The sequence below is a fragment of the Grammomys surdaster genome, unplaced genomic scaffold, assembly GCF_004785775.1.
Source record: "Grammomys surdaster isolate TR1022 unplaced genomic scaffold, NIH_TR_1.0 126131, whole genome shotgun sequence".
NCBI classification, from domain to species: domain Eukaryota; kingdom Metazoa; phylum Chordata; class Mammalia; order Rodentia; family Muridae; genus Grammomys; species Grammomys surdaster.
The window spans coordinates 5544207-5571782 of record NW_021620939.1 but is presented as its reverse complement, the minus strand read 5'-3'; the positions used below and the strand labels follow the sequence as shown (position 1 = coordinate 5571782).

At 48.1% G+C, this 27576-nt stretch overlaps 1 protein-coding gene across 3 annotated transcripts in view; it reads left to right on the top strand.

The window, feature by feature from the left end:
- Mapkapk3 (MAPK activated protein kinase 3) overlaps nucleotides 1-27576 on the top strand; it is a 33340-nt gene that overhangs the window by 4249 nt on the left and 1515 nt on the right. For all 3 annotated transcript variants that reach the window (XM_028756801.1, XM_028756799.1, XM_028756800.1), the window contains exons 3-10: nucleotides 20254-20393; nucleotides 21489-21553; nucleotides 22012-22091; nucleotides 23778-23901; nucleotides 25012-25087; nucleotides 25439-25563; nucleotides 26519-26604; nucleotides 26879-26959. In XM_028756801.1, the coding sequence (XP_028612634.1) occupies nucleotides 20254-20393; nucleotides 21489-21553; nucleotides 22012-22091; nucleotides 23778-23901; nucleotides 25012-25087; nucleotides 25439-25563; nucleotides 26519-26604; nucleotides 26879-26959 (777 nt within the window). The remainder of the gene's footprint in view (nucleotides 1-20253; nucleotides 20394-21488; nucleotides 21554-22011; nucleotides 22092-23777; nucleotides 23902-25011; nucleotides 25088-25438; nucleotides 25564-26518; nucleotides 26605-26878; nucleotides 26960-27576) is intronic.

The following is a 27576-nucleotide window of genomic DNA, read 5'->3' as shown; positions in this document are numbered from 1 at the left end:
TATAACTCCATGGGCAGAGATGGCCTGTTGGGGCTGGTGCTGTAGAGCTGGATTTGAGGCTAGGTGGGGCTGCCAGGCAGGGCAGGCTTTCTCTCATTTGACAGCCCCACCCCTCACCTACCATTTCCACACCAGTCAGATCAGCCCCCGCTCCTTGTTACTTCCTCAAGAGGTCAGAAAGACATGGACGGGACAGTGGCTCTGCACAATGGAGTCCCTGGAAAGGCAAGGGTTTCACTGCTCAAAGATTCTTGACACTTAGAAGGAAAAAAAATATCTGAGGAGCCTGGTGGAGATTCCTGTACTGCCAGCACCCGTCAGTTTGGTTAAACAGGTTTCCGAAGAACATCAGACCTGCAAAGTGTGAAAAAGGGTTTAGATTGGACTTGAGTGTCCTGAGATTGTTATACCAGGACTTCTCAAAAAAAATTTTTTTTCCCCATTTTGCTGGAGAAAGTTTTACACAACTCTGGGTCTATAGATATATAAAATAGGTATCCAGCTCATACATTTGCTGAAGACATTTATTTTAAAAATAATTCTTTGTCATAGCTACAATATGACTAGTTATCAAAGATGAAAGCAAAATTTCATATTAATGAAATAAACATGCTTGTTTATTTTTGACATAAAGAAATTTTGGCTGAATATTTGATGCCATAGGACTTAGAGCATTTTCCAGAGTTGGTCAATATTATGATTTTATAGTTGTTAAGGCTTTCTTGCATAACTATTGCAAAATGATGCTGAGAGTTGTAGCACATGCCTTTAGTCTTAGCTCTTGGGAGTCTGAGGCAAGTGGATCTCTGTGAGCTCCAGGCCAGCCAGGGATGCACTGTGAGATCCTGTGTCTAATAAAGAATGGGCTGGCCAGATATCTGAGCACTCATGAGCACTGGCTGGTTTTGCAGAAGAGTATGAGTTCTGTTTCCAGCACCCACATGGTGGTTCACAACTGTCTATAACTCTAGTTCTAAGGTATCCGTTGCCTTCCTCTGGGTTCTGTGTGCAACACACACACACACACACACACACACACACACACACACACACAGTGCACATACATACATGCAGATAAAACACATAAGAAGAGAAACAGAAGAAGTATGTTTAAGGTCTTTTTAGAAATTGTTAGAAATACTGTCCTAATCTCAAGCCAAAATTCATTTTAATGATTTTTTATTTAAAAAAAAAATGTAACTCAAGTCAACCGTTCAAACAGCAATTTTAAAAGTCAAATATTCTAACAATTTGATCCAAAGATATAATCATGTAGTACATGCTGTGGAATAAAGGTAGGGAAACATTAAAGGTCTTGTTTTCTGTAATTAAAGCGTCGTGTTTCTGTAAGAGTAGACAACTTTGTAAATATGGGTTTTTTTTTAAGCCACTGCCACTCATGATATACAATTGTATTAATTCTCAACCGAGGTGGTTTCAGGCAGGCAGCTTCCGTGTTGCCAGGCATCTGTTTGGTTTTGAAATTTTTGGTGGTTTTATATTCAGAAACCTTTTACTGTTGCCAAAGTTTTGACAACTTCCACTTTCAGTTAGGCAATCCCATACAGGGTCTAACCCACTGTTTAAGAAGCTATACTTTATATCATGCTTGGTTGAAAGGTGGGCTGCAAACATACCTTTGAGATCCCCTCTGCTCTGGTGGTCTTCCAGAATCTTCTTCCCATGGTCCCCTGTTTCATCTAGGAGCTAATGCCAGCATTCCTTGGTATTGTAAATTAAAACGTGCTTTTAAAAATATTTATCCATTTGTGTGCATATGCACACAGTTGGTTGTGTGCATGCCATGGCCTGCATGTGGAGGTCAGAGGTCAATATGTAGGAGTCAGTTCTTTTCTATTTCCATGTGGAGTCAGGATTGAAGTCAGATTGTCAGCGTGGTGGCTTACCTGCTTAGCCATCTTGATAGCCCTGGTTATGTAGATTTTGAAAATTATATCTATTTTATTTAAGAAACTGTGTGTAGCTAGGCAGTGGTGGGACATGCCTTTAATTCCAGCATTCAGGAGGTAGAGACAGGCAGATCTCTGTGAGTTTGAGACCATCCTGGTCTACAGAACAAGTTCCAGGACAGGGCTCTAAAGAGAAACCTTGTCTCAACAAACAAACAACCCCCTATATGTGTACACATGTATCTGTATGTGGGTAAGTGCATGTGAGTGCCAGTACTGGCAGAGATCAGAAGAGGGTGTCAGATCTCCTGGGGCTGAAGTTACATACAGGAAGTTGTGAGCTGCCTGACATGGGTTTGCTGGGAAGTAAGCTCAAGTCCTCTGGAAGAGGAGCAAGTGCTCTAACCATTGGACTATCTCTCTAGCCCCTGGTTCTGTAGATTCTAACATGCCCATGAACAGCTGACAGTTTTCTAGAAAAGTCTATCTGGCAGGCCCTGTCTTCAATGTACAGCATGCATTGTTTAATGAGTGTTTGTCATTTTCCTTCTATGAATGAGGACATCTAGGTTCAGAGAGACCATAGACTTGTCCAGAGTACATATCTAGTAGATGGCAGGGCTTGGGTAAAGCCTACGAAATTTGATGCCAGTCTTGGCACAACTCCTATGTTGTGTAAGTCCTTGAATAAAGGGAAAGTCTCCGAGACCTGACTCTAGAAGGATGCTGACTTTGCCCTCTACAGTTTTATTGGGAACCTTTGCAGTCCTAGTTTAGCTCTGTGAATTCTCAGATGTGATTAGATGAGTTCAGTACATAGAGGTTATGACAGATGTGGGGCTTCTATCAAGTTTCATGAAACTGAGCCCAGTGCACCACAGACACAAAGTCTGGCTGTTGTGTGGGTAAGAATTGTCTGCGCTGGGGTTCAGAGGTGTATGGTGGTTTGAATATGCTTGGCCCAGAGAGTGGCACTATTAGGAGGTGTGGCCTTGTTGGAGTAGGTGTGGCCTTGTTGGAGAAAGTATGCCACTGTTGGAGTGAGCTTTGAGACCCTTCTCCTAGCCACCTGGAAGCCAGTCTTCTGTTTGCCTTCAGAACAAGATGTAGAACTTTCAGCTCCTCCACCTCCATGCCTGCCTGGATGCTGCCATGCTTCCCACCATGATGATAATAGACTGAACTTCTCAAACTGTAAGGCAGCCCCAATTAAATGTTGTCCTTTATAAGAGTTGCCTTGGTCATGGTGTCTCTTCCTCAGCAATGGAAACCCTTACTAAGACAAAGGAGGTAGGTGGGGGCTTTCTGGAAGGCGTTGCCCTTTTTAATCCAGACCTCTAGTCTGAGAAGGAAGAACAGCGACAGAGAATGGTCTGGTCTGTGTGACAATACGTCTAGTTTGGATCCTTAGCACTTGCTGTGGGGTACCACTTCCTCACTTCAGATCAGATCCTGGCAGGATGTGGCTGGTTCAGTGGGGCCAATGTCACAGGCTTGGGAAACAGTGGAAGGATTGAAGGGTGTTGGGGGTGGGGTAACTGGTAAAGCATCATTGTTGGGAGTGCAGAAGAGATGTGGGGTCAAATGGGCTGTTGTTCAGGGTCTGGTCTCCATGACAACAGATGTCTCTTTAGCTTTGAATTTGGGGGTAGTAGTTTTCCTCTTTGTGTTATCATGGTACTGAAAAACCCTGCTCTGTTGTTCTTCACCCTCCTGTGCCCCCAACCTTGTGGCTGTCAGCGGATGTCCAAGTGTGCTGGCCCTTGTGCAAGAGGTGAGGGTGGTTGCGGTTATTTCTGTGGTTGAACCTGGATTTGTGTGTATGTCAGAGAGCAGGATTCAGTCTTGGTGGCTGTATCCATCTTTGCATTCATAAGGCGATCACAAAGGCTAGCACACACTCTCAGAGGGTGCAGGCTCTCCTGGCAGGGCTCTGGTTCAACTTTTTGGCAGTACGTTATTGGCCCACATAAGGACTCTACTGAGTTCCCTCTGCATCTGGAGGAACCAGCCCTCATGTGGTGGAGAGACTGGTATGCAGGAAGCTGGGGTTGCCTAGCTCCTCCTACCCTCTTGCCCTTTTGGAACTAAGTGGATTAGATTGTGAGTTTCAATTGTGATAGAAACCCTGCTGTGTGGGAACCAGGACACCCTGAAAGCCTTTTCAGCATAGGACAGACAGAAGTGCTGAGAGTATTGCTTTCGCTTTCAGTGCAGGTTTAGGGTTAACTTGCCACTTTCTTTAGACCAGGCCTTTGTTTTGGCCACTTCTCTGCAGGCACCATTTCTTTGCCTCTTTGTCTCTCCCCTTTCCCCTTTCCCACCTATTCCTCCTGCTGTGGGTCACCTTTCCTCTCTCAGGCCTTGCCACTGCTTGTCTCATGCGTTTCTGTTTCTGGCTGGGACCAGCTCCCTCTGCTGCATCCCACAGGCTCAGGGCAGGACAGGGCAGGCACTATGGATTCATTCTAGTCAGCCTACTGCTTCCTCACTCTCAGGGGAGGGTTGGGGTGGGACAAGAGCAAAGAGCATCTGTCTGTACCCATGTCCCCTCCTGCTGTCAGCTCTGACCAGGTGCTGGCAGAATGGTGGAGTCAGGCGCACTTGGGCTGTAACTTGAGGCGTCCCTGTGGAGAGAGGAAAGCGACTTTAGCTGCAGCCTCTCCTTACTGGACCTCTTTATGCCCCAATGGTCCAAGACTGTTGCTTGAACAACAGTGTGGTTAGGCACATTATGACTCCTAAGGTTACCTGGCCAAAGTCAGGGAAGGAAAGGACTGGTGTCTAACCAGAGCCTCAAAGCTAGCAGAGGAGCCTAGGAGAGACGAGGAGGACTTAGGCTGTGAGTTTGCAACCAGATTCTGTTTCTGTGGGGTGGGGCAGAATATGAGCTGCCCCTACACTATCTGGCACGATCCCCAAGACTTTTTAGACCGTATTTAATTACTCCAGTAATCTCAGAGGCTATTTCCAGACTCTGAGTGGCCAGGGCCTGATCAGCCACACCCAGTGCTCCATTCCCAAGAGGTTCAACCTCTACAGAGGACCAAGAACTTGTTTTACAGGTTTCCCCAACATGAACAACCCTCTTCTCAAAATGTGTCTCTTTGGTCTCTGGTTAACCAGGAGCTGGATGAGAGTGCCACTTGCTGCTTAAACACAGTCAGCAGAGTCTGAGAATGGTCACCACTCCCCTGTCATGGCCACAGCCACAGAGGTTCAAAAAGGCAGAGTAACTCACCCATGTTCACAGAGCAGGGTTGTGTCCAAGCTGGGTTGGAGCCCAGGCTTGGCAGGTGGCCAATTCCTGGCTCTCAGCCATCCCTCCCTGTGTGCCACAATTGGCCCATCTGTAAAATGAGGGGCTGGGTGCTTTGCTTGGCAAAATGTCTTCCTTCTGATTGGGACACCCCGGCTGGGCAAGGATCATGAATAGTGCAGGGAAGTGGGCAGGAGGGAGCCCTGCTCTCTGTTGGGATTGCCCTTGCAAACAGTTGAGTTTCAGGATGGAGACTGGCCAGAGGATGCTCCAGGGAGCCTGTCCTCTAGCCACTCAGTGGATGCTGTTGCCAGGGAAAGTGTCAGCTGCATGATGCCACCAGCAGGATCTGTAGTCAGCTAGGGACAGGAAGCTCTGGGGTTATGACTCAGGTTTGGGGACTCCTCTCCATTCTCTTCCAGAGCTTAGTTAGGTCTTTGAGTCATGCTGACCCAGTGCCAGGAACATCCCCAGAAGGCTCAAGAGAGCAAAAATGATTCACTGTACCCCATTCCCTTCACAATGGTGTCCGTTGGCAGTACCAGGCCACCATCCTGGTCCCCAAGAGGGCAAGGTCTGTCTCCCCTTCTCCTGTTCATGGCCATGACTCCATGGCATGGCTCTCAGAGACATGAGAATTCTTCTGGAAGCTGGCAGCCTGGACGTATCACTGGTGCTTCTGGAGGAATCTGAATGCAGAGATGACTGCCTACGCTCTGGCAAACCTGTATGGGGAGCTGCAGAGACATGGATGAAGCTAAGGGAAGAGGGAAAGATGCTGAGCTGAGCGGTTACAGGCATCAGGAACTGCAGGGCTGAAGGATGGGGTCAGAGGGTCACTTGCCATGACTGTAGTGGGATCTAGGCCACATCCCCTGTCATCACTTTATTAAAAAATCATTTTATTTATGTGCATGGATGGCTTGTCTGCTTGTATGTCTGTGTACCACATACATGCCGGGTGCCCTCAGGAGCCCTGGGAGTGGAGTTATGGACAGTTGCGAGATGCCTGATGTGGGTGTTGGGAATTGAACCCAGGTCCTCTGGAAAAGTAGCCAGTGCTCAAAACCCCTGAGGTGTCTCTCCAGCCTCTCCAGCCCCACTTCTTATACTTCCCTCATTTCTGTGACAACCAGAGTAAGAGAGTCTGTCCGCCATTCTTCTGGGAGTTATAGAAGTACTGGCTCCCTTTCTCTACAACTGGCTAGACATTGAGTACCTCAGCATGTGTCGTCTGTGCATGGCCTCGCTTGTCCAGGTCACTCATGCTTAGATGGGGTAGCCACTGTCCCCTTTAGCCATATGCCAGTTATGTGGATGTCACTACAGCACAACTGACCAATTAAGGAACATATTTATGGCCAGGCTTAGGTGTGCTTGTGAAGACAGACCACCAAAAAAGAGACATTATTTCTGAGATCAAAACAGAACACTGTATTTACTAAAGTCTCTGTTCTTATGATGAAAACATCCTCTTTTTTACACTGCTGTAGAATAAATAGTGCTGGAGTAATGTATGACAAAGTATGTAGAAGAATTTTTTTGCATAGTTTAAACACACACACATACATACACATACACACACACACATACACACACACATTTGTTTAAGACAGAGTTTCTCTGTGTAGTCTTGGCTGTCCTGGAACTCCCTCTGTGGATCAGGCTGGCTTCGAACTCACAAAGATCTGCCTGCCTCTATCTCCCAAGTGCTGGGATTAAAGGTGTATGCCATCACCACCCAGCTTAAATTAAATGTAATTTTTATTGAATAGAATTACATCTCTTTCCCTTCTCTCTTCCTGTGAATGCACAAATATATAAGCACCACTTGCTGAGCCCCCCTGTTTTTGTTTGTTTGTTTGTTTTGGTTTTGGTTTTTTGGATTTTTGAAACAGGTTTCTCTGTTTAGCTCTGACTGTGCTGGAACTCACTCTGTAGACCAGACTGGCCTTGAACTCAGAGATCTGCCTGTCTCTGCCTCCCGAGTACAAGGACTAAAGGCATGTGCCACCACTGCCTGGCCTTGAGTCCATTTTTACTGTTTGTCTATATATGGTTTTGAGGCTAACCACTTTGCATTGGAGCAGCTATTAGTTGTTTATAGTTCTTTGTCAAAGGGTGGGACCCTGTGAAATTTCTCATGATTAGTGTTTATTTTTTATGTGTATGAGTGTTTTGTCTGCATGTATGTCTACACATGACTTGCGTGCCTCGTATCCACTGAGGCCCAGAAGAAAGCATTATTACCTGGAACTGGATACAGACAGTTGTGACCTACCATGTAGGTACCGGGAATCAGACTCCCGTCCTCTGGAAGAGCAGTCAGCGCTCTTGACTGGTAAGCCATCTCTCCAGCCGGGGTGTGTGTGTGTGTGTATGTGTGAGAGAGAGAGAGAGAAAGAGAGAGAGAGAGAGAGAGAGAGAGAGAGAGAGAGAGAGAGAGAGAAGAGGGGGGGAGATCATTTTCCTCTGTGAAGGTAGAGATAGACTAGTCACTGGGGTAGCCCTCTGTGTGTATGTTTGTAGGATTCCCAGTCTCATTTGCCTCTTGGAAGATTTCTGAGACTGTTTTCTGACCTGTTGGATTGCTCCCAAGGTGCACCTAGCTTTCTTTAAGTTCCGGGAAACAGGGAAGAGGGTGTAAGTTTATCTCAGGGCAAGGCATAGAGGAAGCCAGGAGTCATCAAGCAAACTTGGAAAGCCATGTCCACCCCTGGAGCAGTAGTCCCCCAGTGCATTCAGTGTGTGCTTATCATGGTGCTCATGTGAGCTCTGTGGGTGCTTCTCAGTCCATCCTTGAGGCACCTGGAGAATGAGTATTGTCATTGTGTGCACTTTTCGGAGGTATGGGATGGCCTACCAATAGTGAGTAGAGGGATGAGTTAGCCTTCAGTGTTCAGGTATGTCCCTCCTGAAACTCTGAAGCCACAGATGCTCTTGCCCTGCATGACCTGAGGCACTGAAACCCCCGGTTCACCCCAACTAGCACTCATGTGTCCACTCTTGCCTACGAGACCAGTTTTGTTCTCTTTTTTTCTGTCAACACTTCTCCCCTTTCCCCAGGCCCACCAGATTTGGCACTTTTGTCTTTGGTCTGGCACTGGCACGAAGCAGACACACCGAGACCATCAAAATTTAATAAATTGGAGGAATCTGTTCTGAGACTTGCTGACATCCAGAAGTGCCTTGGCCCTGCCGCCAGCTGCGCATCCTGGGGAGGTTGGGGTTTGGTGCTGCAGCTGCTCCTTTCCTCCCAGAACGCTGATGAGTTGTGGTCAGAGAGGTCCCAACCTGTCAGGAATCCTGGCCTTGATCTGGAAGGGGAGCAGTCATTGGGTAGCCCTCTGTGCTCCTGGATTCCCTTGCAGTGGGGAGTCTTCCTCACCTTGCCTGCTCTGCAGGAGTCCAGCTCCTGGAAGAAGGTAGAAGAGAGGGAGCCAAGGCCAGGTTCCCAGAGTGAATCTCCTCATCAGACACTGCAGTGACTCATGCATAGATGCTCCCCCCCTCACCCCAACCCTTGAGGACAGAGTGTCTGTGACAGCATTCCCTGCCAAGTTTTTGGACCGGCACCAAGGCAGGGCCAGGGAATGTTTGTGGGATCTGGGAATGGACATGCCTTGGTAGGGAAGAGAGCAGAATCTGGGATCCCAGGGACTTCTCAGACTTGGAGATGGCCTTATACAAATCACATGACCTAGGGAAGCCACAAAACCACTGAGCCACAGTCTCCTCGGCTGAGCATGGTGCAGCTGTCAAAGGGCAAGAGCTAATGGGTATAACGTATCTAGGACAGGGCATGGGATCTGCAAACATCTGCCACTGCTGACACATCTACCAAGCCTGCTCTGGACCCAGAAGTGTAGGGCCTAAGTCTAGGAAGGACTGGCTAGGCCCCTCTCCTCAGTTTATCTTTCCCTAGTTGATGTTGTGGGAGGATTACCCACTCATCTTCACAGCTATGGAAAGAAGGTCTCTCTCTCTCTCTCTCTCTCTCTCTCTCTCTCTCTCTCTCTCTCTCTCTCTGTATTTATGTGTGTATATATGTGGGTGTACTTAGAAGCCAACAGCTCTGGGTTCAAGTGTAGACTCATCATCTGGTTGTGTGACATTGGATAAGTCACTTAACCTCACAGAGAGACAGAGACAGTTTCTTCAGATCTTCTCCAGATACGGTGAGCGAAGTGTGAGATGTATCAGCACAAGTGTGGGCTGTGCACCAGGGAAGAGCAGTTGCTTTGAAAGGGGGTGCTCACACTGACCCCAATCTAGGCATCCAGCTTGGGCATAAACATTTAGGGGTCACTGGTATCAAATGAGCTGACCTCCCTGGAACTTTGCATCTGAGGAGGAGAAGGTAAATGACCAGGGTGCGACAGAGGACAAGCTATGGTCAGTGCGACAGAGGACAAGCTGTGGTCAGAACTTAATGAAGCGCGGCCTGGTCTGGAGCGAGGCCAACTAATCCATAGCTGCAAAATTGGTTCCATTAGCTCTCTTAATGAGCTACAAAAGCTGAGGAAATGAGTGTCAGAGAGTAATGGCACATGTCTGAGGCTCTAATTTGAAACTGTGGCTAAGAAGTTAGATTTGACATTACTACCAGCTCTTTAAATAGCACGGGTACTCTTGAGGATACGGCCTTGGGGAGCGTGTGGGGGAATAGGGGAGTTGTGACAACTTTGGTTTCATAAGGTCCATGGTTAAAGAAACTCTTGTCAAGCCAGTGAGATGGCTCAGCAGGTAAAATGCTTGCCACCAAGCCTGGAGATCTTGGTTTGATCCCCAGTACCCACATGATGGAAGGAGACAATTGACTCCAGCAAGGTGTCCCCTGACCTCCCCCACATCCCTTCTATGGCACACATGATCCCACCAGCATATACATGCACACAAAATAAAAGTAAACAAGTATTTAAAAATATTTAAAAGGAAGAGACTCTTGTCTCTGTACCTTGAACTGACCTGAATGTTTGCACCCAGATGTGAGACCGAGGCTACGGTTCGTGCTCTCAGTAGGCAAAAACAGACAACAGGGCACACTGGCAGGTGAAGGCCAAGGGCAAGTGTGTTAATAACCCTTCTAGAATGGGAGGCAGGGTGGTCTCATAGATAGATTGGAGTCAGGTGTGATGGGATATACCTGTAGTGTCTGCATTTGGGAGCATGAAGTAGGAAGATCCTGAGTTTGAGGCCAGCCTGGGCTTCATGGGCTTCACCTTAGAAAACAATCAAAAAGGCTGAAAAATGAATTCCAGTATTCCAATGATGTCTTTTTATGAAAACAATGAAGTAGTCCCCATGGGGGGTCACAGTCCCCAGGCATTGTAGAATTAGGAGCCAGAAGGGACCTTGGAGATGGCTGAGTTGGAAGCCTGTCGAGCAGAGAGTGTGGCAGAGCTTGTTAAGGTAACACACAGTACTAGATTTCATTACGGCATTTTCAGACGTACTTTGTCTTTGCTGCTTCTCCTTCTCCCTCCTTTCCTACATTTTCCTCTTCCCTCTCCACTCCCAGTCCCTCCCTTTCGGCCTCCAAGTCATGATTGTTCACATGTGTTATCCTCAGAGACCACTCCTGTCCCTTCTGCCACCTCCCATGGTCCTCTTTTTAATTTTTGTGCTCCTCTGTGAGAATATGGGCTCCGTACAGGGAAAACTGTAGGAGTCAAAAGCTTTATTTTTCTATAACATGGTTCAGTTCTTTTGCAGTGGTGCTTGACCCTGGGCTTGCGCAGCCCTGGTTCATCAGCAGCTGAGAAGTGTTTTTACTTCCTGTCTGCCCTGGCCTGAGGCAGGATGAAACCTCTTACATGGGTGAGGAAGTGTCCTCTCTGTCCTCCTATATAGAACAGAGCTGGAATCCAAGAACGTAAAGGGTCTCGTTAGCTTTCGTGCCAGGCGGGACCGATGTGCTAAATTGTCTTTATAGGGGAATCCATATTAAATATGTCCATTTGAATCTTCCTATATCTTTTTCAAAATTACTGTGGAAGGTCTTGCTGGAATGTTTGACTGTTGACTTTTATGGGAAGGTTGACACCAAATCCCTTTTGGAATTTGGTCTCTTATAAAAAAAAAAAACAGGAGCATGTACCTGATTTGTTTCTTTGCCAAAACTCCCAGGAAACGCAGAATTAAAATCTGTCTTTGTTTGTACTTATAAACTTAAATGGGTTTCTGGTAATGTTGTCTTTTCATTCTATAGACACTCAGAGGCTTTTTGTTTGTTTGTTTGTTTTATTTTTCTCCCCCTGGCTTCACTTGGGCTTTGGAATTTATAATGCTGAAATCTTGTAGTCAGCAGGCAAGGTATATGAAGATAATGGGGTTTGGAGTGCTTCCTGGGTAACTGGGAAAACAAGACTCCAGGCTTGTGTCTGTGGAGTTGTATGTTAGCAAGACACCTAGAGCTTCATCTTCTTGACTGTTCCTGTCTCTCTGACGGGGAAGACTAAAAGTCAGCCCACTTCCCCTGGTATAAGTGGGTGTTCTACCCTGAGCCAGAGAGCTGCCATGCCTGAGTGGCAAGTGAACTGGCTAGGGCATGTGGAGGTTGTGGATTTGTTAGCAGGGGTGACTGAGGAAGCTGCCTGTCCAGATGGATAGTCTTGATGCCTTCTATGTGAGAGAAAGATGGAGTCAGTGAGATCATTTTGATTTGAGAGAAGCCCAGATTCAGAGTAAGCTGAATCCTGAGATATAGGATGTGAGGCGGGTATGTGCCTGCAGATGAGCGGCCCTCCTTGGGCTACAGAGACTGGGAAAGAACATTCAGAGTTGGTTTCCAAGGCTGTGTTTCTGTTGCTGACATCTCAGCTTTGTGTGACGATAACTCTGGGAAGACAGAACACATTTCCAGACCATGGGTAATGGAAGGACATCAATTGTCCTGCAATGGAGATAGGACCTCAGTGGGAAAAGACATCTCAACGGAAGTTTCCAGGCTCTGTCTTGGGCACGGCTGCCATAGGTTGAGTTGTGGCAGCAAGACTATCATTCTTTTTTGAAAACCTCCTTGTGGCCATTTCTCTGCTTGAAGAAAGTGATTGGAAAAAGTAATGGACTGATGGATGAATCTCTGAGAGTTTAATGTCAGCAAAGTAGAGACTGGAGATGCGTGCATACCCAAATGCCCGACTCCCACCACATCCCTTACCTTCTGTCCACCTTGCCTATACCTGCACACGTGCACTTTGGCATGCGCGCACACACATTTCTACACATACATATTTATTTCCATGTGCTTGTACATCTATTTACACATTTACTTAGAATTTAATCTCCTGAGTCCTGTGCAAGCTGTGGCTTTCCAGCTTGTGGCCACCCCTTCCTCTCACCTCCCCTTAGTGTTCTCTCAAAACTCAGGTCTCTCCCAGCCTCCACTGTGAGACTGGAGGCCCCAGGGCAATGACTTCATCTTCTCCAGCCTCTGTCTCCTTAATCTGCAAATTGAGGCTAATGGTTCCCACCCAAGATTGCCTCACGGGGTGTCACCAAGCATTCCCATGAGATAAAGGACAGCAGAGTGTTTTCTAAATTGCAAATTGTTTTACAAACAGATGCTGCTATTGTGTTCTTAGCCCTGGAATTCAGGAATCAATCCACCTTCTTAGGCCTTATTTGGGTGGGAAAGGGCAGAATTCTGAGGCGCTATGGAGGATGGGGCTAGCTTTTCTGAGGCCCAGTTCCACTTGGGGATGACAGAAGGGCACCAGCAAGTCTCCTGGCTTGCTAGGGTGTGGCCATCTGGCTGCCAGTTTTGAGGGCAAGAGAGAGAATTAGGCAAAGTCAGGTGAGAGGAGAAAGCAAGGTGGAAACCACTGCCTCAAAGATGTAGACCAGAGAAGTGTCATTTATCCAAGGGCATGCTGCCTCAAATTCAGTGCTTTTCTGTGCTTCAGTGGGATCCAGACTTCAATGACAGCCAGGAGCCCTGATTCCTCAGAAGGAAGTGTATGCGTGCATGTGCACAGAGGTCCCTCTGTGTAGTTGTTTGCATCTGTTGGGTACTAGCTGCACTCATGGAGCTGTCCAGGTGTGTCATCACTGATTCCCCCAGCTTTGATAGACCCCTGGGGAGCCTAGGAGACATAGGACTGATGTGAAGCAAGGGTTGTGGCCTATTGGTTTGTCATAAGCTCTTTCCCTAATCATTTTGTTCCTCCCACAGCTGTGACTGGGCACACTGTTGCCTGTTCTGACTAGACCTGAGTGGGCTCAGGTGTGTGGCTATGAGGTCTCTCCATGGGTGGTGCTGTAGCAGTGGCTATAACAGGTACTTTGCAAGTAGGCCCTGTCCAAAGGCTCCCTTTGTTACTAAGGCTTACAGTTTTACAGTTTTACTTTTGGGGAAACAGAGGCCCAGAGAGACAAGGACATACTAAGGATAGAGTCTGGGCCTCCTTTCCCGGGGCCTGTGCTCATCCCCATGCTTGGGGACACCTTGGATGTCCTGGAACTCACTCTGTAGTCCAGGCTAGCCTTGAACTCAGAGATCTGCCTGCCTCTGCCTCCCGAGTACTGGGACAAAAGGTGTGTGCCACTACCACTTGGGTTGGGGACACCTTTTAAAAAGAATCATGTATAATCATGAACCTGCATGAATGAAGTTAACTTGCTGTGGGAACTTGAGTAAGTTCTCATGGGTCCCTGGAAGAGGAAGTAAACTCTACTTTGCCAGGGAGAACGGAGGTGGAATGTACAGAAAGTTTGGTCAGGATGTCTCGCCGGCCTTTGTGGAGCCTGTCTCTTGTTCTTATCTTGTTCTCACGCTGCATTGTAAGAGTTTCCTTCTTTCAGGCCTCCTTCATGGATGTAGTCACCTAATTTGCAAGTAATATCAGAGACAGGGTGGGGTTCTGTGGCAGGCCATGTGCACCAGGACTGACAAGCAGAGGTGATCAAGCAGACAGGCCCTGCTCTGTGGGCTCACTGTGAAGCTTAACTAACTCTGTTTTTTTTTTTTTTTTTGAGAAGTTCCATTTTGTGTGAAAAGGGCTAAACTCTGATTCTAGGAAGAAAACCATAAACTCCACTTGAGCAAACATCCTATGGCAACCCACCCTTAGCAACAGCCGATCAGGTTATAACAGCAGAGTCAAGGAATATATAGACAACCTAAGACATCTTGCGGGAAATAGATAACCTAGCCATCCTATTTGCCCCCATGTTTAGTTCTTACAGATTACACTAGAAAGGCAGTTTTAAAAATATTTACTTGCTGACTTATATGGAAATCCCCTAAGCTTGCTGTAACCACAATAAATAACCTGCACCCTAGACTCAGAGGCTCTCACCTCTGACCTGCTATAATGGCAACAGTGTGAATCCTTGTTCATGAGCTTGTAATAAAGACACTTATGTGTTTGCCTCGGAATTGGCTCCATGGTGGTCTTTGGGGGTCCCTGTCACTTGGGCATAACATCTTGGTGTGTTTGCCAGAAACCCCAAGATCCCCAGGACTCCTAACTGAAGGGTCGGAAGGCTGGCTGGTGAGGAGATATCTCATTGTTGATCTTTGTGTCTGTGTGCCTTGGCTGTCAGGTTTTTCTTGATTATTCGTGGTGGGAGACTACTTAAGAGGATGTGGTTTGTGGCCCCATGAGGAGAGCAACAATACCAACCAACCAAAGCTCCCAGGGACTAAACCACCAGCCTGGGAACACATAGGGAGGTACCCGTGGCTCCAGCTGTATATGTAAGAGAGGATGGCCTTGTCAGGCATAGGTGGGAAAGGAGGTCCTTGGTCCTGTGAAGGCTGGATGACCCAGTATGGGGGAATTCAAGGGCAGGGAGGTGGGAGTGGGTGGGGGCACATCCTCATAGAAGCAGGGTGGGGGCACATCCTCATAGAAGCAGGAAGAGGGGGGAATGGGATAGGGGGTTTCTGGATGGGGGAGGGAAATGGGGAAAAGGGATAGCATCTGAAATGTAAATAAAATATCCAATAAAAAATTAATTTCAAAAATAAAAAAAAAAGAGGATCTGGAACCCGATACAGTGGACATGCTGGAGGACTGCAGCCACAGGGACTTGGAAGACAGTCCAGAACCTGACACAGGGGACAGAGTACCCTGGTGTTAGTTTCTGGGAAGGACAGAGCAAAGATGGAACCCTGCTACATGGCTCGTGACCATCCATCATCCTTTCTTCTTTTCTCCTCCATACAAGCAGAGGGATCTGCTGGCTAGCCTTTACAACCTCCTTGTGGCCTTTGAGTGTGGCATTTTACTATTCTGTGACTGAGACAGACGAAATGAGACAGTCTGTTTCTACCTCAACTGACTTGTTCTTAGGGCATTTTAAGGAGGTCAAGGTCCACGGATACAATTTGTCAGTGAAGGTTAGAAAAGGGAAGATGGAACCTTTTTATAAATCTGAATGGCTTGCTTGTAATGTAGATGTCCCCCCCTCTCAAGGTACCTTTTAATTAGATATAAGCTAGGAAGTCCACAGAAAGGTCTTTACACATTGGACAGGTCACCCTGACCTGGGAAGGCTTAGTTATCAACCCCTCACCTTAGGTTAAATCCTTCTTACCAACAGGACCTGGACCCACTGTATTGGCCATGACAGAATGCTCTTGGTGACAGTGGCCACTCCCTCCCCTGTTTTATAGGGTGGAATAGACAAAGATCTCGTTTTCCCCCTCCTTATCAACCCCCTTCCTAGCCAGTACAGGATCCTACCATAAAATAAGGAGCTGGAGAACCATCATGTGATCAGGGACCAGTTACTTCTTTTCTTAATGCTTCAGTTTCTTATCTAAAAATTGATGTCCTCTTCGCCTAATATTTGTATCATGTTCAGAACAAAGCCAGGCACACTGGAAACACGGTATCTATGCATATTTGTTTAAGGAGTGACCAAAGGGACAAGCTAATTGTAGGCTGTGAGCACTTCGGCAGAGGAGGTAGAAAGGACTCTGACGCAGGAGCTTTCTGGGGAGCTGGGAATGTTTTCCATCTTGATGGGGGTGTGGCTCCCAGGGTGTGTGGGATTGTCTAAACTCATTGAACCAGATCTGTGACACCTGTATGTTTTAGTGACTGTAAATTGTACTCAATAAATAAACAAGCAGAAACTATAAGGCTGAAAGAGAAATAAGGGCGAAAGGAAATTGTTGGAGTCCTTTCTAAGAAAGATGGTCAAGAAGGCTCATGGAAGGAGGTGGATTTAAGGGGAATCTTGGAGGAAGAAGAAAAGGAGGAGGGAGGAGGAGGCTCTAGCTATGGGAAAAGAAGATGAGGAAACTTAGGTTTTATGAGATTTGGAGGCTGACAGTGTAGCTCCGGTTGGTAGAGCTCTTGACCCCTAATGCTTCATAAACCAGATGTGGTGGCACATGCTTATAATGCCAACTCTCAAGAGGAGGAGATGGGAGGCTCAGGAGTTCATGATCATTCTTGGCTATAGAGTAAGTTTAAAACCAGCCTGGACTCTATGAAACAGAAATAACAAACAAACAAATAGGTTTGTGGGGCTAGAGAGGTGTCTCAGTGAGCAGGTAAACACTTCCTGGGCAAGCATAGGCATCTGAATTGGGAAACCCCGGCACTCATATAGAAGGTGGGTGTGGCAGAATTTGTCTACAATCCCAGCTCTGGGTGGGGCTCAGACGGCAGATTCTAGGGACTCACTGGCCAGGAAATCTAACTGAAACAGGGAACACCAGGTTCAGTGAGAGACCCTGTCTCCAACTAACTAGCTAGCTAGCTAGCTAACTAACTAACCAACTAACAACTGTCTGTAACTCCACAGCTCCGGGGAATCTGACCCACCTTCTTCTGGCTTTCTTGGGTACCAGGCCCACATTTGGTGCACGTACGTGTGTGCAAGCAAACACTCAGATACATAAAATAAGAATATATTTTTTTAAAATAATGGAGAGGAATAGAAGAAGACAGCCATTGTTGACCTCTGGGCTTCACATGTTCATGAACAGGCATGCGTACCCACACACACACATTCATTTACATACAGTGCACACATGCAGATTTGAGGCTGTGCTGAGGGACAAGTCAAGGTGACAAAAGAGACAGTCTAGGAGACTTCTTGGCAGCTGGGCCTGAGTGGACCTAGATTCAGGGCTCTGACCCCTGCCGTCTCACCTTCAGAGAGAACAAAGGAAGCGTTCATTGATTTACTGGGAATAGTACTGTCCCATGTCTGTGCCTACTCTCAGGGCCTTGTTACTAAAGGGCTAGTTAGTCTACTTGGGAAGTAGGGTAGGGCCACCGCAGCTTGGTCTCCCCCTCCCACCTCGTCAGCACAGCTCTAAGCTTCTGTGGCTCCTCTGAGCCACCTTCTTCCCTCGCTCATCTCTCTCGTCCTCTAGCCTCTGCCATCCCACTATCCTTTGTTTTCCCAGGAGCCTAGTGTTTCCTTTGAGGACAAGCAAGGAACCCCAGTTCACCTGCCTAGCTTTCTCTCTGCACCTGCTATAATCTGGCTGGTAAAATGGAGGGAAGGGCTGTTTAGAAATAACAAGTGCAGCCTTCCAACCTGGACAAGTGATTTAGGGCCCAGGGATAGCAGATCGTGAGGTGGTGAAGGAGACAAGTCTGGGTGTGGGGGCTGGCGGGTAGGGCATTGTTTACCTAGAGAGCCTATGGGAAAGAGATCTGTGTCTACGGATGGACATGAGGAAGGGGAGCCGACCCTACTGGATGCTGTGAGCTTGTCTTCTGAGAAGACAAAGGGAGGACTTTGGTGGGAGTGAATGTCAGAGGAAGGCAGAGGGAGGAGGGATCAGAGTCAGTCTGGGAAGCCTGACAGGAGACACATCAGCTTGGAGAGGAGGGACACGAGGAGCGATAGGTAGGGGAGAGGGAAAGCTGGGAGGTAGATCACACCCCCACCCCGCCCAGGATACCATGGAGGGTGGCTGCTGCAGTGACTGTCGGGTCAGAGCTAAAGGCCATTAGCTCTGACAGCAGAAGCTGATGCTCCATTGTGGACCCCAAAGGTATTCTGAGAGGCCAAGCTCCATGGTACTCAGACCTCGCTCTGGCCTTGGCCCACAGCAGTCCAGGCATCCCTACCCGAGACAGAGTAACAGTGTAGAGATCTCAGAACTGACAGAGGGGCGTGGTAAACCCTGTCTCCCTGTATTTCTGTATAGGCACTGCCTGTGTTCCCAGGCTGAAACGGAGAGGAACATCTCCAGAGTTGGAGGAACAGCCAAAGGACAAAAGATTCCAGAAACTACTACAGTCCTCTCCCTTCCCTGGGATACTGCCTGTCTTTATCTGAAGAGCTTAGTCCCATAGCTGTCTTAATTGGGCCCTGTGTAAAGTGGCCTGGCTCCCCCACCCTACCATCGAGTATGGGGGAAACTGAGGCCGGTATCTCCTGGGTTCCTACAGGTGCTGAGCAGGGAAGAGATGATCGGATTGCTGATGCATAGCCTTCCTCAAATAAGAAATAAAATATAGGGCTGGAGAGATGGCTTAGTGGTTAAGAGCACTGACTGCTCTTCCAGAGGTCCTGAGTTCAATCCCTAGTAACAACATGGTGGCTCACAACTATCTGTAATGGGATCTGATGCCCTCTTCTGGTATGACTGAAGAGAGCAACAGTGTACTCACATACATTAAATAACAAACAAACAAACAAACAAACAATTGGTCCTTGAATGGGCCAGCCTGCTGGGGGTGACTTGTCACTATTGTCCCCATTCTGGGCCCTCTCCCCTCTTATGCTGACTTCTTTCGCAACCCCTCCAGGCTCTCTCATTCCAGGGCTTTGCTCATTTCCCATGGCAGCCTTAGGGAAGGTGGCCATAGCCCAAGGCTGTTAACCTGAGTGAGATTCCTGACACCCGCCTACCTCATGCCTGCTTTACTGAGATGAATCCTGTGGGGTGACCCTGTTATTGCTACATTTTACTAGGTTGTGGGCTGTGGCTTATTGGGCTGTGCATACTTACTTAAGGTCACAGTAAGTCACTTGAGAAATTCAATCCCAAACCTCCACCACACTGTTATTTTCCTTCATTAAGGTTCGCCCTGCCCTGAGTTTAAAGCTCTGTGGTATAACCTGGGGTCTGTAGGCCTGGGATAAGGGTGAGGTCATCTTGAGGTGGATCTATCTCTCTGGCATCGTCTCTTCCTCTGCACAGAGGTCTCAGCGATGCTGCAGAGTTATGTTAAAAGCTGGAGGTCCTGACCAAACAACTAATTTTATTTTATTTACTTATTTGAGTGTGTGTGGTGTGTGTGTGTGTGTGTGGTGTAGGACAACTTTCAGGATTTGATTCTCTCCTTCTACCTTGTGGGTTTCAGGGATCAAATTTAGTTCACCAGGCTTGACAATAGGAACCTTTACCCACTTGAGCCATCTCACCAGCTCCAAGCAACTCCTTTTAGAAGTACTTTTCTTGGGAGTGACAGTTTTATTTTTGCACCCACTCCTGGAGAATGTGATGTCTTAATTACCTTTGCTCCTGTAGGAGGACAGTCTTGTTTCCCTCCACTCAGGGCCAGGTCCCAGAGGGTAAATTAATGGACACAGGCCCCATTACCTCTTCAGACAGCCTCTGTATGGGTTCCAACAACTTCTCTGTATTCTGGGCTTTCCCTTTTGCCTTTCTCTAACACTCCCACTTTCCCACAGAGAGACAGTATGAGAAACAGGGAGTTGCTAAGGGCATATGCAGATCCTAATCAGCCTGGATAACTGGGTAACCCTGTCATCAAGGGTAAAAATGAGGCAAAAAAGATATGTGGTCCCTGGCCTGGTGCGCCATGACTCATGTGCTTCACCACAAACCTTGCTCAATCTCCACTTTATTTCTTTCCCCCGAAAAGAGAAATAGGGATTTTTCTGACCTCTGACCCCTAGCCTGTCACTCACCTCCCAGGGGGCCATCTAGACTTATTGGCCAAGCTGCTTGTGTACAGGGCTGACCCTCTCAAGACCAGAGGCTCACTGGACCACAGGGAAGGAGAAACTGGATTTGAATTTTCATTCTGCTCCTTATAGATAAATGTCGGGTACTTGGGCAGGTCACAGGTCTCTGAACAAAGGGAGAGGAGTGAGTGTGAGCCTGATGTCCTTTGTGCCTACCTCCCACAGCTCCTGTATGACAGCCCCAAGGCCCGGCAGGAGGTGGACCACCACTGGCAGGCCTCAGGTGGCCCTCACATTGTGCGCATCCTGGACGTGTATGAGAACATGCATCATGGCAAGCGCTGCCTCCTCATCGTCATGGAATGGTAGGCAGGCACTCTGGCTTTGAACCCCTCTGGTGTCTTTTTGCCCTGGGATCACTGCTATCCACGGAGTTTTTTCTACAGATAGAGGAGTAGACAGTCACAGGGCTTGGATCTGTAGAACTGGCCATCAGGGCATTTCTACTAGGCCAAGAAAAAGCTACCACAGCTCTGTTTCCTTCCTGGACAGGACTTCCACTCTGCAAGTAGTTGTCAGAAAAAGCTGCCAAACCCTGAATGTCTGAGCAGGGAGCTTTGGGGAAGAGTGGGATACACAAGGCCATTTGGCTTTCTGCTTTCTATTTGATGCTGGTGTTGAGTCCTGGGGCTAGGAGTCATTAGCTTTCTCTACCTTGGGCTTCTGCCACCAGCCCTGGGGCTCAACCTTAGCCTTCCTCAGACTCTATGGCCCCTGTCTGGGTTCTTTTTATCTGCCTTTCAAATTTTTCTTTCCTCCACAGGTTAGCTAGCTGTTCAGATCTGAGGCTCAGTCTTTGCCACCCACTAGCTGTGGGACTGTGGGCACCCAGTGATTTCTCTGAATCTCCGTAACTCACATGTTAAATGTGGAGGAAGGTTGTAATGAGGCATTCACCCCGAGCTTGACTCTGCTGCAAGCTCTCCCTGTATATCACACAGTCAATCTTCATGACGAGTTGGAGGTTGGTGTTATTATTCTCCTTTAACAAAAGAGGTAGCTGAGGGAAGGAAGCAGACCAGGGTTACGTAGCAATGTACATGTAGGGTGGATGGGAGCCCAGGGTGTAGCCCACACTGCACACCAAGCACTCAGAGCGATGGGCCATGAAGATGACAACTGATGTCTCATTATGCATCTGGGGAAATACCCTTGGATAAGGTTGGGGGATGTTCAAGGTCTCAGAGCCAGGCAGAGCCAGCACCACAGGGAGCCTAAGGAGTTTCTGGGCAAGGATCCAGGCTTGCCACCTTTTCTTAGTTCTGAAAGTTCAGATCAACCCACCCGAGCTGACAGCCATCTGCCAGGTTCTCCATAGCACATGGGCCCAGGCCCCTGATCTGGGGCAGGGTGAGTGAGTTGGGAATACACAGGTCTCTCCCTTTCTGCTTGTCTTGCAGCATGGAGGGTGGTGAGCTGTTCAGCAGGATTCAGGAGCGCGGTGACCAGGCTTTCACTGAGAGAGGTTTGTGTGGACCCTGGGACCAGTGGAGAGTTGGGTGGGAAGGATATGCTTGAGTTGCTATGACATACTAGCCAAGGCCTGCCCCTTGCTGAACCTCAAGATTCACTTAATAACTAAAAAGAGGGAGACAGAATGTCTCATCCCCTTAAGGGATTTAGTTTTTCAATCTGTGACACTGAAGATGGACTATCTGTGGTCTTGAGGCAGGGAACTCAAAAGCTTTTGGTGCTGACCCACCGTGGAACTGATATAAGGCCTGAGGAAAGAGCTCTCAGGACATCCTTGGAAGAAACTAGAATGTCTGGAGGGGTATTTAGGATGGAAGACCTGGGTTGCAGGACTGCCATCTAGTGCTGGCCTGCTAGACGATGCTCAAGAGAGATTATAGGCTGAGTCCCCCTCAGGTTACATGACTTGTAACAGACATTGTGTCTCCCTTCCTCTATCTGTGTCTGCAGAGGCTGCCGAGATAATGCGGGACATTGGTACAGCCATCCAGTTCTTGCACAGCCAAAACATTGCCCACCGAGATGTCAAGGTGAGCTGCCCAGACTCAGCCTGGGGGACAAGGAAGAGTTACTCAGTCGCAGCCCCGGCTGCCCCCCGGCACTCACTGAATTGAGGCTGAATTCCTTGCCTCAGCTTCTCAGCTCAGACTGCTCTTCTCTCCTCCCAAGGCACTACACGCTCATTCTGCTCTCGCCAGATGGACGTCCTTGTTTTCTTCAAACACTGGGCAATCCCAATAGTAATGGGAGTGACTGCCTACTTCCAGCCAGTGGGCCCCAACAAGCATCGCTTCATCCTCACCGGGCTCTGTGGGATAGGGGCAGTTTACCCATTTCATAGACAAGCGAACAGAGGCTCTTGGAGAAATTAACTGTCTTGGCTTAGGCTGTGAAGTCGCTGCATTGTGTTTCCTTCATTTGTTCACTTGCTCAGCAAGAAGTTTTATGACCATCTATCTATGTTCCAGACCTTAGAGAGGGGCTGCCTTGTAGCATCAGGTCTTCTGTGAAGTTAGAGATATAATTTAAACAAATTTGGCCACCCAACAACAGCATTTAAATAGAACAAAGCCATTTGCTGCCTATTTGAGGAAGGAACGAACCCAGGCGGTCCCAGGGCTGGGCTTGCTTGTCTTCCTGGTGGATGAATTTAAAAGATAGGAAGCATACTGCTCCAAAATTTCTTTCCTTGGAAAACCGAGATCTCCTAAGCCGCCCTACGTTCATATAACTGTATGCACGCACACACACATAAGCATTTGTGTGTGTGTGACTAGCACAGAATCTGTTTGTTCCTCCTCGACTTTATGCACGAGGCTTATTTCCTCCTAAGCAAAGAGCTAGGAGAGCAGAGAGACTAGCTGACATACCTCTCTGGTTGAGGGGTGCCAGGCCTTGCAGTTACCCTTTGATTCAGGCTACACATGAAGCCAAAGCAGACCCACCTTCTAAATCCGTGCTTTGCTTTAGCCTGAGTTCTCTTCTTCCTACGGGAAGAGAAGCCTTCTTCAAGCAGAGTATGCTAAACCGCTTCTCTGTTTATTCCAATCCAAGGTCAGATCGTCTCAAACAGAACCTACAAAACAGCTTCCACTGCATCCAAACTGGAGCACTATTCCTCCACCCAAGTTTTGCTTGGGCATCATCCCTCCTGCTCTTTGGCATGGATCTAGATCCTACCTGTTCACTGAAAGCCAGCTTTCAGGGCTGCTGCCTCCCTGGAACCCTGCTGGCTGGCCCCATCTGCCAGCCCCATCTGTGCTTTGCAGCTAGGAAGATTTCTTCTGTGTAGCTCCTGGGGTCTGAGTTGGGGGCACGTGCTTCTCTGAGCAATCTTACTTAAGTAGGCCTGGCCTGCTGGCTTTGGGAGCTTCCTTCTGGGCTTGGTAATGTTGGCTCATGAGCTATCTGATTTCTACCCCAGCATCTTTCTGGCATTTCATGATATCCACACCAACTCAGGAACAGAAGTTTCTGCCTAGGGCCTTTCTATTGCACCAGGTCATTCATGGTCTTGGCTGAGCACCTGCCTCACTTTTCTCTCTGTGAATTAAGGTATTAGTTCCATGTTGTTAGTGGTCGAGGTCCAGAGGTTTTCATAAAACAGAGCTGGCTCATCATATAGTGGAATGGAGGCCGGGAATCTGGAGGAGCAGGCTCTGTTCTCTCCTGGTATCTTCTTCTATACCAATGCTTTCTTTCTCTTCTGGATGTAGCCCGAAAACCTACTCTATACATCCAAGGAGAAGGATGCTGTACTTAAACTCACCGATTTTGGCTTTGCCAAGGAAACCACCCAAAATGCTCTCCAGACACCCTGTTACACTCCCTATTATGTGGGTGAGTCTTATGCATGTGGCTTGTATCCCCATCTCTGTATACTGCTAAAGAATAGGGTAGCCAGTGGGTTGTGGAAACCAAAGAGTTAAAGCCTGGCGATGAGGGAGGAGGGAGCACTCTTGTCTGCATGGAGGCGGGTGACGTGGGGGGGGGCGGAGGCTGCAAAAATATTCTTCCAAACTTCAGCTTCTGCTTTTGAAAATAGATCCAGGAAAATTCTGGCTGTGGCCTGTGAGCTGAATGACGTCACAACAGCTCTAAATATATACGTGATAAAAGGCTGCCATCAGCTCGGGACAGAGCCCAACCGCGGTTGTTTTTCTCCGGTTTTCATCTTCATATTCAGAAAGTGGGCAGGCCTTTTCTCCTACATTAGAGGGTTGCAGGGTACTAGTAAACTGCCTTGTGGGAAAGGGTCACTTGAGCCAGGAATTAGGTGGGGCTAGGGAGCATCCACATACTGATGATTCCCGGGGAAGCTCCAGGCAGCCTCCAGTATTACCTAAGGCCCCTGTAGCAAGTGCCCCTTTCTTGAGAGTTGGGCAATGACTGAAGCTTTTTGCCCCATTGGGAGAGCAGCTAAGGCGTACAAAGCTACAGAAATGGCCCCTTGTTTTTCTGAGTGTATTCTGCAGTGCTTTTATTATAAGTCTGGCTGGCTGATCTCATTGCACTGATTGGGAGACTGAGGCCCATGGGTGGTATCCAAGCTGACAGTGGAACCCTGTGATCTAGGCTGTGCGTTCAGAAAGATGAGAGACACAACACAACACAGCCGGCAGACTGAGATCCTCTTCAATGGCGAGGCCTCTCCAAATTTGGGGCTGGCCTTCTCCCTTCCTCTTTCTTACCAAGTTGAGCCTGGCAAAGGGGCCGAAAGTAGCTAGAGGGCTGTCTGAAAACAGCTTATTTTTTTTCTGGTGGCTGTCTCTCCTCCCCCCACTTCACACACATGCTGCCTTCCCAGAAGGTGCCAGACACTGGTCTGCTTTGCTCTGCTCTGCCTCCCAGCCTGGGCACCTGGTCCTCACCTTACCCAGGCTTAAGACTCCTTCCTAGTCTCCAAGACCCTTGTGGCTGAGAGATCTCCTATGCCCTCTGCTCTGGCAGCTCCTGAGGTCCTGGGTCCAGAGAAGTATGACAAGTCATGTGATATGTGGTCCTTGGGTGTCATCATGTACATCCTGTGAGTACCACTCCCTCATCCCCACCCCTGTCTCAACCCTCTGCCTCTACCTTTCCAGGAGCTAGTTTAGCTTCTCACTCCCTGTATCCCTAGGGAGGGATTTGTTTTTACATGTCATCCCTTGGCCAGGTTGTCTTTTGTTTCTTGTGCTGTGAGACACAATCCTTGAAACTGCCTGCGGGCTTCCCTGTGTCAAGGCTGATGGCATTCCTGGGATGTGTTCAAGAGTCCACAGGGCTGGTATTATTGCTGTGGTGTCTGGCTGCCTGTCTCCCTAGTAAAAAGAAGAGAATGGGTCTGTCTGACCCTGTGTGCCCAACCCTGTGTCAAATGATTTCTTCTCTTTGTCAGTTTGTGTGGCTTCCCACCCTTCTACTCCAACACTGGCCAGGCCATCTCTCCAGGAATGAAGAGAAGGATTCGCTTGGGCCAGTATGGCTTCCCTAAACCTGAGTGGTCAGAAGTCTCTGAGGATGGTGAGTAAGCTGCTGTACCCAACCTGGCCCCTTCAGCCTTCATTTTGGGAGATATCCTTTTTTGTTGTGTTTTATAAAACAGCAGCATGAAGAGGTACCTTGGTGGACCCTACCAAGGTGTCTCCCTGAACAATCAAGCCATGTGACAAGCCTAATATGAAAGAGATTTTATCTGGGACTTGGAGAAAGGGATAGAGGGAGAGAACGGGGGACAGAGAAGGACAAAAAGAGAGAAGAAGAGTGAAAGAGGGGAAGAGGCCAGCTGGGGACATGTGGGGAAGGTGGGGGAAGAGAGAGAGGGAGAAAGAGAGAGAGAGAGGAAAGATGAAGAGAGAGAGAAGCCACCTGAACAGAGTGAGGCTCCTACCTGGCAGGTAGCTGTTGCTAGGTGAATGTTGGGTGGAGCCTAGAGGAATACTACACCGTTGGCTGTCAAACTGACTTGTGTTCAAATCCTAGCTATTCGAACCTAGACAAATCATCTGAACTTTTCAAGGTCTCAGTTTCTATATCTGTCAAGTGGGTTCAACATTTGTCTCCCCAGCCAGGAGGCAGAGGCAGGAGGATCTCTGTGAATTCAAGGCCTTCCTGCTCGGCAGAGCTAGTTCTAGAACAGCTAAGGGCACACAAGGAAATTATGTCTTGAAAAACAAACAAACAAAAAAACAACAACATAAAAATCCATAAATATTGCCTTCCCAGGACCCCTTCCTTGTGGTTTTGTTCATATTTTTCTTCCCAGGTAGCACACACAATTCCGTCTGTTATTATCTATTGTTGCTTAACAAATTATGCTGAACACTTAGTGACCTTGAACGAGAAACAGTTGTCAGCTCACCATTTCTGATCATGAAGAATGTAGGTGCATGTGTAGCTCTGTCTGAGAGAGCTTGTGACTCATGTGGGGGAGTTGAGGGACTGCAACTCACTGATCCCTCTTTTCTGGGTCCCCTAGCCAAGCAGCTAATCCGCCTGCTCCTGAAGACAGATCCCACAGAGAGGTTGACTATCATGCAGTTTATGAGCCATCCTTGGATCAATGTGAGCATGGTCTTGGCCTGGAGTAGGGCTGGCAGGATGGAAGGGGATAGCCCTGGAGGCCTGGGTGTAGGGCTGGACTGCGACCTTGTACAGTGATGTATGGTAACACCCCACCTATGGCCCGACTTTGCCACTGTCCCAGTCAGGCTCCTTCACCTCTCTGAGCCTCCATTTCCCCACCTGAGAATGGGAGCAGGGTATGTATGTGGTGGAGGTGCCTATGCTGTACCACACAGTTCTAGGCAGTAATCCATGGGTTTGCGGTTCCTTCTAGCAATCAAAGGTGGTCCCACAGACCCCACTCCACACAGCCCGAGTGCTACAAGAAGACAAAGACCACTGGGATGATGTCAAGGTGAGTAGATTCTGACTCAGTCTCTATACATTCCCTGTGTCTGGAGGATGTCAGTGACTGCCCTGGTGACCCAGCCAGGGAATACCACTGAGCACTGGGCTGCTACACTTTCCCATTTAGGATGATGCTCGTGGGTCAATCTTTAGTGAGGGGACTTTAGGCCAGGGATTTGATGAAAGGATTTGGGGCCCAAGCATTGGTCATAAACTCTCTTATGACCAACAGCATCTGAGATAGGAACCAGTATTGTTTTAGACATAGTAAGGGTCAGGTGGGTCTCTATGAGATAGCATCATAGAGTGCTAGGGTTTTAAGCTTCAGACCCTTGGAGATCCAGGGAAATGTCATTGTCTTCAGGCCTGGAGGTTCTATACAAATAAATACCACTGGTTCAGTTCTCAGCTCTCTGTCTGGGTAGCCTTGATGTGGTCCAGGGACTCATCCCTTTCTTTTGCCTTTGTGAATAAACTCAGTGTCCAACACACACACACACACACACACACACACACACACACACACACACACAGAGAGAGACAGAGACAGAGACAGAGAGACAGACAGAGACACAGAGACAGAGACAGAGAGAGAGACACATTGTAGAGAGAATTATGTGCCCA